The 16628-nt window shown below is 38.8% G+C and overlaps 1 protein-coding gene across 1 annotated transcript in view; it reads left to right on the plus strand.

The window, feature by feature from the left end:
* Nucleotides 1-16125, plus strand: part of FAP (fibroblast activation protein alpha) — a 71166-nt gene extending 55041 nt beyond the window's left edge. The window contains exons 21-26 of the mRNA XM_060015694.1: nt 4845-4899; nt 12187-12286; nt 13365-13429; nt 13931-14003; nt 14266-14339; nt 15718-16125. Coding sequence (XP_059871677.1) covers nt 4845-4899; nt 12187-12286; nt 13365-13429; nt 13931-14003; nt 14266-14339; nt 15718-15819 — 469 coding nt within the window. The 3' untranslated portion in view covers nt 15820-16125. The remainder of the gene's footprint in view (nt 1-4844; nt 4900-12186; nt 12287-13364; nt 13430-13930; nt 14004-14265; nt 14340-15717) is intronic.
* Nucleotides 16126-16628: the final 503 nt, after the last annotated feature.

The raw sequence follows: 16628 nt of genomic DNA on the forward strand, positions 1-16628 counted from the left end.
TGGAAACACTGTGCAGGATTCTTCTGGATATTTCTGTATAGTTGTTGGGTTTCTGTTATTATGATGTGAGTAGGTGAAGTTGGGGAATACTAGTTTGTAAATGTAAAAGCTAACACAGGCTGACTGTACTCTTAGTCATGGATATATGTGCATGAGTGATGTCTAAAGGTCAAACACTGTTTCACAGCAAAGAGCAATTTAGAAAATTAATTAGTATGTTTCTTTTATCATCTTAATATCATCAGCAGTTATTGATTTCAATGCAGCACACACAACACAGATTATATTTAACAACTAGGAGCCAGGCCCAGACAACACTTTTCTGTATTTTTTTGTCTCTAATCAAAGCAGAAGAATTTTGACTCACAAGTAATTATTTTTTTTAAATAGAAAAGTAATCATAACCCATATGCTTTCAAATTTTTCTTTCATTCTGTGAACAGTAATATACACACACTTACACCTAAAACATTCAATGAAAAACAAAGTCGATTTGAGTTAAATCTGAAAAATTGATAAATAAGTTATTAAATAACACTATACAATCTGTAGGCATCATTCACACCTAACTTCTAGGAGGCTCCGTCTTTCTTACTGATCCAGATTTTTGGCCTTTCCACTATTTTAACATTCTTGAGGGAGTCTTCGGCCTGATAGAGAGTCATAGAAAAGATAGTTCAAAGAAAAACTCTGAGATTCAATCGTTCATGTAAAGACTGTGGTACGCCTTAAGAACATTAACACAATTGTCAGCATTATAGACTTAATCCTTTACGGTATTGTTTTTGGCATTGTGGGTCGGGTCACATTTATTTGTATTTAAACCATGCAATAAACACCAAGGACATGTAATCCTGGGACAACATCAAAAGACAGAGATGTAAATTATGGTTTGTAATTCAACTTTCCAAAGTTGGTAGAGCTAAAAATGGTTTGTTTTGGCACTGGTTAAAAAACAATCATCATTAACATCATACATCATTATATTTTTGTGCATTTATTTACCACCAAAAATGCAGCATTCAAATTTAAGAGGGATACCTTAAGAAACAGAACAGATAGAACTGATAGCTTCTTAATGTTTTTCCTTGGATGAAATGAAAATTTAAACATGAAACCCATGTATAGACCGTAACAAAAATTGTTATTTCTGGTGTCCAACATATAGGACACGAAGCCACAAATTCTATTGATTTTCACAATAATATAAATGTGTTTGGCATTTAGAATTGAAAGGAAGATGGACCAGAGGCGGTAATTGGCTACGTTTACCTTCTCTGAGCCATTTTTAGGATGGAACCTGAAGAATGTCTTCCTACTATAGATCAGGCATATGTTCGCTAATTGACTCAACCATTCAAGAACAGATGAAATATTAGTATATGCTATTACAATACTCTGTATAAAATTGTGCAATTTACAATCTCAACATTCAGTGCACTTACAGTTTTTGAAGAGTGAATAAACCACATGCACTCAAGGGAACATGGTTATTAGATGGAACTTTTTGTATTCACCTTAGTGAACAGGGGCAGCTGTATGGCAAAGCACGTATACAGCAGTGGAGATGCCAGTTGGGACTGGCCTTGGCTTTGCTTGAAACCATTATCCTGCAAAAGGGAAAGGGAAGCCTTGAAACCCTATGCTTTGAGAAAACAAAAGTTAAAAGAATAGACTTATAGTGATAATTCTAGAAATAATTCAATCACATATCTTCCTGAGAAGTGTTTTAGTAATCAGACACTGAACGTCTGACTTGAGGAATTGGGATTGCAATTCCTCTATGGTAGTCCTCAAATTACCTCCCCTCAAAGAGTGAAATTTTTCCCTGGAATCTCTTATGAAATGCAATCTGGCTAAATTTTTTATATACCAAAAAATATCATAAGTACATATTTGGAAACAACAGTAAATACTAGTCAGGGTCAAGAAACAGAGTCAAGCAAAGCAAAGCAGGAAAAAAAGAGAGGCCCTACAACCGCACAAATTTTGACTATACATAAGAGAAAGCCCCAAAGGATACGCTTGTGAGGTCAAAGCTTAAGGAAAACTGAGACCTGCTTTCTTCAGGCTCCTCTGCAAGTGGTTCATATGTGAGACCCTTAAAATTTCAGTAGTTATAGGATCAAATATGCTCATTTGGGGTAGGTTTGGCATTTTTGACATTCCCACAATTTTGAAATTTTATATAACTCCAGGGTTAGCAGTAAAGAAGGATTATATGAGAAAAAAAATATATCATACTGTTATACATGGTATCAATAAGAACATTTCCAAAATAGAATAATAGTAATTGATTACTAAGGTTTCGAACTGACCTTAGATTTAGGGTATTTTTATGAGAAAAAAGTTGTAAAGTCCAGTCCAGCCTCCAAAATTAGAAAAAATGCTTTTTCACTTGCTATTAACATTTTGTTGATTTAACCACATTGTCAACAGTATCTCTGATAACCCTCCTGGAAGCTCTTCAGAATTTGGAGGTAAATTTTATAGAAGATTGTTGGTCTCAGATTATCTAGCTAACCTTTAACCTAGTCCTTCCACAGTAAGTGTTAATGTTTCATTTCCATGTTAACTATTGCACTATCATTTCCTGTAAATGTCATCCTTTCGGAATAAACCTAGGAAGGGAGTTGTTAAGAATTTCCTGTTCCCGTGTATCACCTGTTATTTGCTTTTACCCCAAATGCAAGGCAATATGATTGCTAGCTTCTGGGAGATCATAAAATCACGATTGATTTTATGGCTCAGAACTGGCTTCAAGCACTAGCAGCAAGATCATTTTTTTGACAAAGAAAGTGAACCTTCTTTTCTTTCACTTGGCTTTTGAAGTTTGTGGGAGAATTGCCGAAATGCCGCAATTTGCTGCCCGTTGTCTCTACTTTACCGTGACCAAGCGTCAACACAGGTAGCAACTTTCCGTTTGCTACTGCGTTTCTCCCCTGTAGACCCCTCAGTGTCCCTCAGAATCAGTGTCGAGTAAGCTGTGACTGACGGGGCTTCTTCCCATCTGTTTGTGCCGGGCATCTGCCCAACTCCTCTATGCATCAGAAACATGCATTTTCAATCCATGCAACGAGCAAAATGGTTGCTGTGAAATCCCTTTAAGAAATTCCATTATTTAACTAATGCAAATCGCTCGGTCCTAGTTCCAGAGAATAATGAGAAAGGGCATTAACGTCACTTAAGGCAACCAAAAAAGTAGTATTTTTCTGGGGTCATGAGTGTCACTTTTGGCTCTTCCCCTCTTTTCCTTCACTGTCCCATCCAGGCCTCTATAATGGCTCATCCACTTTGCTTTTTTCTTCCACTGCTTCTGCTTCTCTAAGAGTTTCTTGAGTTTTTATTAAAACGCTCCCCAAATAAATCACAATTGCTCTAGAACACCAGCCATCAAGGAAGCATGGAATAAATTAGCCTAAAACACTCTCTTTTTGTACCAATGACGTAGTTAGATTTCTGAGGGCTTCCCAGGACTTTTTTGAAGGTTGTCTTTCAGCATGGTCCCTTGCTCCTAAGGATAGATTTATTTTCAAACTCATTTTTAAATGGATTTCCCTCAATTTCTGTGAGGGAAATTGAATGAATAATGTTCATATCCTGAAAGATGCATACAATTGTCCAAACCATGATGAACTGAGGGTACCTAAGTGTGAAATGGGAGAGGGATGGATGTGTTTCCATGGATGGATGTGACCAAAAATGAGACAGTGATTATAATGCATGTCAACCTAAATAAAGGGTTAAAACAAGGCAAGCTCAAAATTGTCAAAAAAATGAGTTTATTCAGGAATAGCAGAGGAATTGAAATTCTGGACTCACAAACTGTAGCAAGCTATGGGCCCATCCATTGAGGGTTTGGGGAAGGCTGTATTTATAGGGAGGGAATGAAAGAGGGGAGAGTTCAGTGAGAGTCTATTAAAATCGAAACAAACAGAGACCAGCTTTGACTACTCCCTGGGCAGACAAAACCAATCCCATCCTACAAACAAAGCTCAATTCAGCATATTTTGAGAAACCAACCCAACTTGGGTCATTTCTTGTTCACACCTCTGGAAACCATAAGCAAAACTTCCCAAGGTTGATATGAGGCAACCCTTGACTAACTCTCTATCATTTAAGAAAATTTCAATATGACCAGTTTTATGGAAATCAGGCATATATGGAAATCAGTCTCTCACTCCTGAGGGCACATGTGTGCAATTTTTCATTTATATTCTTCAGTCCCATTTTAGGTTGAAATTCTTTTACATTAACATCTAAGCAAACAAAATCATAAGAATTAATAAATTTTAAAACAGCAGTAATGAAACCCTTTTTTCCAAAAGCTGGAGATTTGGAAATTTGGTCCTAGTCATGGTGCTATTACTTCTGGTGTTACTATGAGCCAGTCTCTCTTTTTTTTTCTTTAAAATATCTTAAGTGCATTTAATAGTAAATTCAAAAACATGTGGCTATAGTGTTAGAATCTGAGTTAACCATTTGTTTGTTCACTGCATTAAAAAACATTTTCCCCTTTCAGTCTATTCTCATTTGCTGAGTATGAGCCTGTCTCTTAACCTGAGTCCCAAGTAACTCACCAGCACAGTTAGGGTAGAAGGCCTTACAGCCCTGAAAATATTACTCAATAGATGTACCATAGAGTCTAAAGGATCCTTTTACCCCTTGCAGTAAGCATGATAATGTTCTTTTAACTATTTGTAAATGCAGTCTGATTATGCAAGTGTTTAAACAAAGAAAATGTAGCGTTTCTATTAAATCTTTGGATTAAATATGCTTGTGTAATGAAGTAAATGTCATGTGTACACACTTAAAATTCTAAAAATTTGTTTCTTTTCCTTTAGAAAATTCATAGAAATGGGTTTCATTGATGAAAAAAGAATAGCCATATGGGGCTGGGTGAGTTGTTTTGTATGTTTTATGCCTGTTATTTGGTTCATCATTTTCTAAAGTGTTCGCTTATAAGGTTTCTCATGAAATGTTAATGTTGCAACATAATTTAATCTGTCAATGGAAACAGTCAATTTGGATAATCTGGGCTTCAAAGTGGTGGCTTTAAGTGTTTGTTCCTTTTTTTCAATCATTTAGTTTCTTCCCTGTATAGCAAATTAACTCGTAATTGACACATTTTCACTTAATTTCTGGTATTAGAGTATACTGAACTGAACCATATTCATCAGAACTTTAATTTCCTTTGTTATTTTAGGGTTAATATATTCCTTTTCTTTTATATGTCATCATTTCGTTTTCATGAAAAGCTAAGATAAAGTTTGAAATTATATATCTTGGCTGTTTTGATTCTTTTTTTTTTTCTTGCAATCAAATTCTTTTACCAGACCTAACGTTAATCTGTGCTAACTGGAGAGAAATAATTATTTATTACTAGTTATAGATCTTGGAGATAATTTCCCACGTTTGAAGAGCTACACAGGTTTTTTTAAACACATTAAAAGGAAGTGGCAACATTTATCAATCATGGGCAATGAAGTCACTGGAAAGTTTAGAGAAATATGGGAAAGAGTTTAGATTTGCCCATTATAAATTATGATAATTACCCTTCAAAGAAGATTTCCTGTTTCACTTTTTGGTCTGAGTTTGTACATTTGCAAGTCAATTTGCAGCCATTTGTGCTTGGGTTGTTTTTCTTGGCTGTTTTCTCGGAGCGCGGCCTGCACAAGATGGAGGGAATGAAACCCAATATTGAAGGGAATGTGCAGGATTCCACTCATCTCTCAGCTCAGTGACCAGATGAAGAGCTGTTATGAATTTGTGGAAAGTTGTTACTTCAAGCCATTTGGTCCTTCTTAAAACTATCAAATGTTAAGTATCTAAACAGAATGGAATTCAAATGGGTGGAAATAAATGAAATATTTTTATAGTGAAATATTTCAGATAAGACCTTTCTTACCATTCATTTTTATGAAATTTCCTAAAGTAAATCCTTGAAAGATTCACATTTCAAACTGAACACTTACGTATAATATTAACATTTCTCTTAGAGTTTCACTTTGCTTTTACTTCAGTCTTTGAAATAACTGAAAGCCACCTTTTAACTTCACTTCTAGAACATTCTAGGTATAAGTGGTTTGGTAGAGAACCATGTGTGTGGGATGATTTAAAAAACCCACTCATCACATGAAGGAGAGTGAGCTTTATCCATGGCTCTGTAACATGTTTCTCTTCTTATTTTTCTATGTTTCTGTGATCATTACACTCCATTCCTTAAATGTCAGTGTTTTTCTGGGTCTGGTCTTCATTCTTGTTCTTCACTTCCTTGGGGAAACCCATGTGGTTTCAAAGATGATGATGACTGCCAGATGCCTGCCACCAGCCCCCTCCTCTCTCTTCTGAGCTCCACATTTCAAATGGCTACTGATCATATTTCCCAAATGTCTTACAGAGGCCTCAAGCTTAACTTGCCCAAGTTAAACATATTACAGTCTACTTTAAAACAAGTCTTCATCTTTAATAAGGACCTCACCACACACCTAGTCATCCAAATTAGTAAGTTCAGAGCTATTTTCAGCTTCCCCTGCTCCCTGACTCCAATACTCTGTTGATTAGTAAATTCGATCAATTCTGCCTTCAAACATTTGAGTCTATTCTCATCATCCCCACTGACATTGCTTTAGTTCAAGTTTCTTTATATGTAATCTGAATCAGAGCTCCTCAAACTTTAGCTTGCATAAGCATCACCTGGAGAACGTGTTAAAACAGTTTCCAGGCAACCCCCCCGACCAGTACTCCAGTGTGGAGTCTGAGGGTCCACTTACATTGACCATAGATTGGGTGGTACAGGTTTAACTATTCCAGTTACTTCTTAACTAGCCTCCTTGCTTTGGTCTCACAAACTCCAATGTTGCTAATGAAGTTATTGTTCCAAAACACAATTCTTGCCATGTTGCCTTTTTGCTTACATATTTTCTAGGGCTACATGTTGACCTCAGCCTAGTGCCCAAACACATTTCCTTGCATGCAAGGCCCTTGGCAATCTGGTTGCATCCTACTTTTCTAGTCTCTCTCCCTCCACTTCTCCCCACTCTTTTTTTTTTTTTTTTTTTTTTTGCGGTACGTGGGCCCCTCACTGTTGTGGCCTCTCCCGTTGCGGAGCACAGACTCCGGACTCACAGGCTCAGCGGCCATGGCTCACGGGCCCAGCCGCTCCACGGCACGTGGGATCTTCCCGGACTGGGGCACGAACCCATGTCCCCTGCATCGGCAGGCGGACTCTCAACCACTGTGCCACCAGGGAAGCCCTCCCCACTCTTTATGAATAATTTGTTTTATGTCTGTGCTTCCTTTTTCCCATGTGTTGATCAGTCCTGTTCCCTACACCGGCAATGCCCATCCTCTTCTCCCATTCCCCATGTCTTCCTCTCTCCAAAACACAAAATTCCTACTTGTTCTTTAAGACCCAACTCAGATATGAATTTTTGTGCTCCAGTAGCTCTTTATACTACTTTTATAGGAACTGCCATGCTTTATCTTGTTTGTGCATTGCTTGCTCTCACAAGAATCAAGGAATGGACTTTGTCTTTCTTCAACTTTGTTTCTCAAATATTTAGCGCAATATTGTCCATCTCACATATCTATGATGCTGTTTAAAATGAGTTTAATCCTGTAAGTCAATGTTCCCCCAAAGGTGTCATGTTAGTATCAGGAAATTTGGGGGAAATGTTCTCTGGTCTAATAGTTTGGTAAACTATGAAGTCTATATAATAGTGTATATAGCCCCTATAGTAAAGAATCCTGTTAAATTTTGTTTCATACAGTATTACCAAAAAGTATTTGATTCCATGGGTGCCTCTTTTAAAGTGGTCTTGAAGTCAGTAGGAAGTGGAATTGGAGTCTTAGAAAGATACTCTTGGCTGCAGAACGAAGAGCAGCCTGATGTTGGGGGAGAGAGTGGTCCAAAGGGCTAAGAGAGCAGTAATACGGGCAACAAATACCAAGGGCCTGAATTTAGGCAGTCAAGAAGGGGACAGGAATAGGTCATAGCTCTGAGTGCTCTTTTATAGTATAATAAGCAGAGACCTATGGGAAATTGGAGAAGGGAAAGAGAAAGACGTTGAGAATGACCATGTGGGTTTGTTTAGCTATCACTGTGTTCCATAAGTACCTGTTTCTACGAAGTATTAGCTACCTTAGTGGTCTGAGAAATACTCTAAAGCTAGCCACGCAATTTTTTTCTTTGGTCAATTGGTCAATAAGTTGCAAATCTTACATTTCCCTCCATTATCCAGAGTAAGAAGGGGAGAGAAGGCATTTTTATCTTTTTATCTTACACTTTCATTTTTCTGGCACCAAATTAAAGTCCAGTAGCCTGTTTTTTAGCTTCCTCTTAGACATCCACTGTGCACACAGCATTATGCCTAGGAAGTGTCTGTTATGACAGCCGTTCTGACCTGGGCAATTTTGTCCCTTAGGGGACATTTGGCAATGTCTGGAGACGTCGTTGGTTGTCAGAACTAGGGGAGTGCTACTAGCGTCTAGTGGGTAGAGGCCAGAGATGCTGTTAAATATCCCACAATGCAAAGGACAGCACCCAACAAAAAAGAATTCTCCAACCCAAAAAGTCAATAGTGCTGAGGTTGAACAACCCTAATTTATATGAAGAAAAATTGAAGCAATTATTCTGACAATTGAAGAGCAGCAGGGGTTTTGCCTAAATTATTAGAATAAAAACCTCATTTATGGGCTTTGCTTTGTTAATATAGACCTAGCCAGGTGGTGTTGAATAAGCATTAGTTCGTGATTTAATCTTAGCTCCCTTCTCTTCCAGTGACTAATTATAAGCAATTTGAATTGCTATGTGTGATCAACGATGTAAAAGTAGGACAAATGCACCTCTAATGAAACTATGTTAGACTCTGAACTTAAAACTTCCCAAAGAGGTTGCCCTAATGTAGGGCTATAGAGGAAGTGGCTTGTCGTCAGGCATCCTGCAGTTGAGTCTCAACTCCACCGCTTACTCTAAATTTATTCTGAGCCTCAGTTTCCTCATCACGAAATGCAACAATAATTTCCTCATCAAGTCAGTGTGAGAGTTAGATGAGTTAATAGGAAAGTCATATATTAAACAAATATTTATTCTATTCCCACTGTGTTTCAGATTGTATTGTCAGTGCTAGGGAGACATTCATTAACCAGACAGACAAAAATCTCTACCTTTATCGAGTTGGGAATGGTTGGGGAGAAAGGCAATAAGCAAGATAAATAAGTAACATATACAGGATGTTAAACAATGATCAGTGCGATGGAGAAAAGCAAAACCAAGCAAGAAAGGAGCAAGGAGCATCATACAGGATTGGTGCAATTTTAGATTAGAAGGACAGGTGAGACTTTTTTTTTTTTTTTTGAGTTAAGACTTCAAATGGGAGGGAGTGAACCATGCCAATTTCTGGGGATAGAGAATTCCAGGCAGAGGGTGGCAGCACTTGCAGAAGTCCTGGGGCTAGATCACGCTTGGAGAGTTCAAAGAACAAGAGGGCTTCCCTGGTGGTGCAGTGGTTGAGAGTCCGCCTGCCGATGCAGGGGACACGGGTTCGTGCCCCAGTCCGGGAAGATCCCACGTGCCGCGGAGCGGCTGGGCCCGTGAGCCATGGCCGCTGAGCCTGCGCGTCCAGAGCCTGTGCTCCGCAACGGGAGAGGCCACAACAGTGAGAGGCCCGCGTACCGCAAAAAAAAAAAAAAAGAACATCAAGAGAGCCAGTGAGCCAGAGGAGGTGGGAGGGGGGAGAGAAAGGACACAGAGCCTGTGGGACCACAAAGACTGTTGCAATGACCTTGTCCTTACAAACATTAGCTAGTTATTATTATTGTCTGTAGGTGAAATGTTCCAATCTGCATTATAGCTCCCATCAGAGTACTATTCCATAAATCCCTCAAAATTCTGTGCCCTTCTAAGAATGTTTTTAAAGATATCCTTCATTTAAACAAAATGGCAAGGCATCTAAGTGCAAAGGACAAAATTCTAGAATTCTCATGGCCAATCTGCTCCGTGGGTTCTTTTCTTTCTGCAGCCACCCACTCTGCCTTGGAGCCCCACCCATGGGAGAGCAGAAAAAAGTCAGCTCGGGTGGTTTTTTTTCTCTTTTTTTCTACAATAGAAACAGCTTTTCTAAGCTGCCTGAGAATTTCAAGTACACCTTCTTTTATTGTGCTGCTGCTACACTCGTTTGCTTTTACAAATTCCTAGAGGCAATTTGTATTCATGTTGAAAGCATGACAATTTTATTTACATACTGCCCTATTATCTAATCACTGAATAGATACAAGTTAATATTTTTATAATTCCTAAGATTTTGGACAGAAATGTTCAAAACCGTTTTTACTATATGCAAATGCTTTAATTTCAAATGTCACTCCATGCTATTTTCTGTTCTGGGGCATAGGAGGGGAGAAGCAGAACCCAGTATTATAATTTGCAGTGATCACACTTTTCCAATAAAACCATAAACAGTAATCATATTTCTAAAGGACTCAGGCTTACTCTACTTTCATTTAAACCAAAAATTAAGAAGGAAGAAGAAATCTTTTGTTTCAGTAATAGTTGTTGCTAACCTGCTGATCAAAACAGATTATTCTTATGTTTTAAGTGAAAGTTTGATCCTGATAGAGAATTTTCACTTATCAAAATGATTTTTAAACCCACATGTTCCTTCTATTTTAAAATATATTTTTCCTCTATTAAAACACATTTTAGTTCTCCTCCAAGTATAATGAAAGGAGGCCACGGTATAATTGGAGCTGCCACTTTTAGTCTGTGTTTTGTAGCCAAGGGTCCTCAATAAGATTCCCCAGAGTTGGAAACATAAGACTGTAAACTAGTTAGTTAGCATTCTTTCTCTAACAATTGAATTCAGCAAGATGGTTTAGTTTATTCCCTCAGGCCATGTATTTCACCGATTAAGACTAGACCCAGGCCACTGACCTGCTGCCTGATTTCACCACGTCTGTCTCCTGTCTCTCCCTTGCTCTGTAGGGCTCTCACTCCCACTCTCTCCTTCACCCTCTCTCAAGACTGACTTTTCTGTAGCAAAGGATGATAGGATCTCTCCAGACCGGAGGGCAAATGATTCCCAGAAGTTTGTGGCAATAAAGTCCTCAAAGCAAGGCACACCCTTAGTTAGAGAGTCACACTGTCCTCTTTTGATTTGTAAGGATGTTCCTGTAATGGGGCAAGAATAAGCCCTGAGAGTCACTTCCTAATCTAGCGCACACATTCGGGGTGGCGGGGAGAGGGGAGGGGGGAGGAGGGTCTATGTCCCAGAACATAGACCATGCTCCTAGAGGAAGCATCTCTCTCCCAGCAGGTTAATACAGACAAAATTTGCCTTCCAGGGAGAGATGAGCTTTACTGTGACACTCTGTTCATTTCTTCATTTTTAGGAAAAGTTTCAAATTTTCAAGTGACACAGGCACGCATCTCCTTCTGTTATGAGGGTCACATTTCTGAATCACCTACCAATTCCCTGGGGAAGAAAATTGATGAGTGCTAAACCTACTCCAGACTCTGCAATTTGTATCCCCTTTTGTATTACTTCATTTTTCCATTAAGTTGGGGAGGGGGGCATGTAAGATTTTTTAAGACACCAGTGGCTTTTCCTCCTTTGCACTGCTATGCCAGAAATCCTCAAAACAGAATACGTAACACTACCTTATACACAGACTCTGGCCATGTCTTAGACTACTCAAAAGGTTCTTGAGTCCTCTCCTTGCTGTTCTGTTATGAAAATCAATGAGTAAATATACAGATATAAGTGCTGCCTCACAGGAGTTTTTTGCACGTTGTGGGAAGTATCTTGCTTTTACTTTTGGGGAATGATCTTCTTTTTTGTGTATTTTTTTAAAGTAAAAATCCTGTTTTTGCCATAGCAAGGTCCTGGTTGGAAAAACATAAAGGGGGGGAAAAAAGAATTTTGCAGAAAAATTGCAATTATAGTATCTCTTAAACTGCCCACACCATGTTTGGATCAGCACACCAAGTATTTGTAATTGACTAAGCTGAAATTGTGGTCATGTCTGGTGGAGTTTTCTACCAAGAGTTCAAGATAGACATTTAATCTACCCTATCCATATTCCCCAGCTCCCACCAGCACTTATTGTGAGTAGAATTGCTATACAAATACCTTAGAGAGTTTATAAGAGTCAATCTGGGACTGACTTGTAACAATGTCTCTATAGTCCTACGGAGGGTATGTTTCATCGCTGGCCCTTGCTTCAGGAAGTGGTCTTTTCAAATGTGGAATCGCAGTGGCTCCAGTCTCCAGCTGGGAATATTACGGTATGGAAACATTGCATAAATGTTGCTGCGAAAACATTTAACACATAATTACTCTATATTTAAGGTTGCTAGGAAAACAAATTATGCAGTAAAATTCACCCCAGCATCACTGGGAAAAATATAATCTATAAATGAGATTGTTTATATGATTCATTATAATCATGTTGCAATAATCGCAGCAATTTTAAGACGAGGAAGGACTCTTCCAAAACCCAACGTAAGTTATTCTCTTCCAGAAACCATGTGCCCCCTGATGAACCAAATCTTTAAAATCAGACTTAACCCTGTTTTCACAGACACACACAGGTGCAGCTGAACTAGCTTTTAAGCACATCTTAGGGAAAGTCAGGACGTGACCAAGCAAATCACCGCCATGCCACCATTTGCAGCTGCCTGTTACATTGCTCTAGAAATCAAAGAAACAAAAATTTGTTCAAGAAGTACACCTTCCGTGTGTGCCTATTTTTATGATGAACATCAATGCAGGACGATTATTTGGAAATAACTCTAATAAATGCACGAAAATTAGCTTTCATCAGATTCTCTTCCCTGTGTTGTGGTGGAAATGAGACAATTGTAACTTGTAGGGAATCTCCATTCAGAGAAAAATGTGTGTGTGTGTGTGTGTGTGTGTGTGTGTGTGTGTGTGTGTTTTGGGGGAGGACTTGGGGGACAAAGTTCTATCCCAAATTAATTAAGACACCAATAAAGGTACAAGAGGTGGCTGCATTTGTGATTTCTTTTAAAATATAATGAGGTCATTCCTAGCTCAACATTCCCCCCACTGAAGAACTTTGGGTAGAAGTGAAAAAGTTTAAGAGCAGCCCTTTCTATCGTTAGCTGCTCCTGTTTCCACAGTCTTCTCCTGCATTGCTTCTCCAGCCCTACTGAGGCAACTTGCAGAGCCAATGACTTGGGTGGAGCGTTACAGTAAAGGGCAGCAAGAACCTTCCTCGGCAGCTCCACCTGGGAGATTGATGAGCAGTTATCAAACTCGGGGGTGGGGGGTTCTGGTTGGTTAATGAAATGACACATATCACATGCAAACAACACACTCATATACTCATATGTTTTACAGCATCTATCTACACAGAGCGATTCATGGGCCTCCCAACAAAGGATGATAATCTCGAGCATTATAAAGTAAGCATTTTCTGTTTGATTTAGGTCATTAATTTATTTCAAATGTGCTAAATAATTGGAAAGCAGTCATTCAGAGTTTACAGTTTTGCTGGGTCCCCAAAGCAAGTATGATGATCTTTTGTCAGCTGCAAAACACCTCATTAAAAAGGAATTGACTCCTTTTGGATTCTATTTTTTCTTTCCCCATCCTCCTTCCCTAACTTCCCTTTTCTTCATCCCCCTCCCCAGCCCCTACTCCTACACAGCTTGAGCGGGCATCATTTATGCCTAAGGTCTCACTCATATGTAACATATGACACATAAACTTTCAGTTTTTCAAACTAAGAATCAGATGGAAGTAATGCAAATGATGATGAAAATGTGTTGCTCTGACTCTTAAATATTTATCAACCAAAGCAATACATAATTTCAGTATTGGTGCTAAGTCCATTGCACAATGATTTAGCTAGTTTTCTATTAGAACTTGCAGCAACTAAAATGTTAATTTTTCCCCTTTTCCAGAATTCAACTGTGATGGCAAGAGCAGAATATTTCAGAAATGTAGACTATCTTCTCATCCACGGAACAGCAGATGGTGAGGTTTAAGCAAGACTCTTACACATAAAAATACTGAGCCAGCATCACTTTGTTTAAGAAACATTAAGCATCCTCCTATGCCTGTGCTCAGGGTCAATACCTAAGAGTCAGGGACATTTCCATAAGCGAGTGTGATTACTCACTGCTGACAATGTCAACTGCATGACTAGATAATTGTTGGTGTTCATTTCCAGGCGGTACATTGTCACTCTGTGCTTTCTGGTATTTAACAGCACTTTAACTCTCTCTCTTTGTTGCAGATAATGTGCACTTTCAAAACTCAGCACAGATTGCTAAAGCTCTGGTTAATGCACAAGTGGATTTCCAGGCAATGGTACATAATTTTGTTTCACTCATGTTCATGGCCTTAGACCCCTAAGCTAAAAGGAGGACGCTTCTTTTTTTTTTTTTAACACTAAAACCTGACAAGGAGGCTGTTAAGGTAGAGTAGACAGAACATTAGCAAATGACTCTTGGATTTTTCATGAACTCCCTGAAGGACACTAGTCAAACCACGTCACCTCTGTTGATCCCAGCTGAGTCATATATAAAATAAAGGCATCCACAAGCTTAGAGGATCTTCTAGCTCAAACATCCAATAGTTCTGTGGTCCTACGTATTAAGTGTAGCTATGTGCTTAGAGTCCCTGTAAAATCTGAGAGCCTCAAAGAAGCTAGAAGATTCTGTTTATTCAGTAAGAAGCAATCGCAGAATGTTATGAGACCTCAGAGGCTCCCTGAAATCAGGTGGTTCCACAGAGTTAGAGAATCCTTCCAGCTCTGTGTTCTCAGTGCCTGGCATGTGGTCGGCCCATCACAGAAGGTCATACTTTTACTGAGTAAATGAATAAATGAGCTAGCTGTGAAATCCGGTTGCATGAAGAATGGGAAATGGAAACAGAGAGGAAAATAAGGCAAAAGCCAAAGCAAGGGACACAATCCCTGGTGGCTATTGTTCCCCCTCTTCAGGGAACATAAATTCTCCCTCACTTGCTTATGTTGCCCAAGCACCTACAAAAGGAAACCCCCATCTTTTGGAAATTTGGTTTCTTAAAATAATTTAAAGAGGGTGAGGTGGGATTTTTCTGATCTTTTTTTTACCCCATTCACCCGTTTTTGAAATTGTGACTCCCAAAGTAAATTCAACTCATAAGTACATAGCATTACATCAATAACCACTAGCCACCTTATTCAGTGAAAGCAATAATCTTACCAGCAACTCTCCAGCAATAAAGTTTCAATTTGTAATACCATCTCCTATGGAGGGTGTTTACAGTTACATGTATTGTGAATTTTCTGCAACAGATAGGAATTAGATTCATGGAATTTTTGAGCTAGAAAGAGCCTTAGAGAAAATCAAATCCAACCCCCTCATTTTTCAAATGAGGAAACCAAGCTCCAGAGAAGCAAAGTAACGGACCTAACGCCCCAGCTCTGGAACCCAGGATGCTGGCCGCCGTGGAAGTTCAGCCACCGAGATCTCAAAATAGAAGTTTGAAAAATATGAAACAGTAGTGAAGGTTAATAAAAAGGCTTTAAATCTTCCTGTTCTAAATGTTTACCTGTAACCTATTTTATTTATGCAAGTGTTCTGAGGTAGACTTCCAGCCATAATATTAGAAAAATTATCAGGTCCTGAGAGGACAAAAAGCCAAAGCTGGATGCATTGTGTGTCTGCAGGAATAAAACAGGTTTCTTCCCTTTGTGTTTCAGTGGTACTCAGACCAGAACCATGGCATATCCGGCCTGTCCACGAAGCACTTATACACCCACATGACCCACTTCCTAAAGCAATGTTTTTCTTTGTCAGAGTAAAAACGATGCAGATACAAGACTGTATCACAATCTGAACACTTCCTATAAATGCCTCAGACTGTTTGCTTGTTTTACTCTTTATGCTGTTAAATGTTGGTGTAAACAAACAAACGAATGTTGTTCTGAAGGCTGACAGAAAATTCAGAGGACTCAGAAGTTCAACCTAAATATTGTTTACATTTTCTGGCACTCTGTGAAAGAAGAGAAGAGGAGGCCATACCTTTTGCTTTGGACACAGACAGTGTTTTATCACCTGTTCGTTTGAGGGGAAAAAGAATAAAGTCAGAAGTTAAAATGCTATGATTTTCTCAGTGTGCATTAATTTCAGGTTCCCGTTTCTATCAGAGAAAGAAATGCTTATGTTAGGCAAGTGCTTGAATAATATTAGGGTGGTCACGAAGGAGAAGAATCTAGAAGCAGTTTTGGATTTTTGTAATTAGAACTCCAAATGCTGGAACACACAGCTCAGAGTGTGCGAAAGCATTGTTCAGAAATCAGGTTGGCAATACATTTTGTAGAGGCACCCTGACGTTTGCACTCTGTGCTGTCCCTCCAAGAAATGTTTATTAAATTTCTCCCAGAAGATTTCTTCAACATTGCCAAAAGCATCTGATAAAGATAAAGTCAGAATTTTGGATCCAGGCTCCTTTTAAGAAATGCTTCAAATTTGGAAATGTTCCTATTTTGGATCCCTTTTTAGAATGAGTAATGGTTAACTGTTTTCTGATTGCTAAGCCACACCAAACTAAATAAAACAAAAAATCAGATAAAATGGACTTCAACAGCTGGAGAAGGAAAATGTTACATCT

The sequence above is a fragment of the Delphinus delphis genome, chromosome 7 (assembly GCF_949987515.2).
Source record: "Delphinus delphis chromosome 7, mDelDel1.2, whole genome shotgun sequence".
Classification (NCBI taxonomy): Eukaryota; Metazoa; Chordata; class Mammalia; order Artiodactyla; family Delphinidae; genus Delphinus; species Delphinus delphis.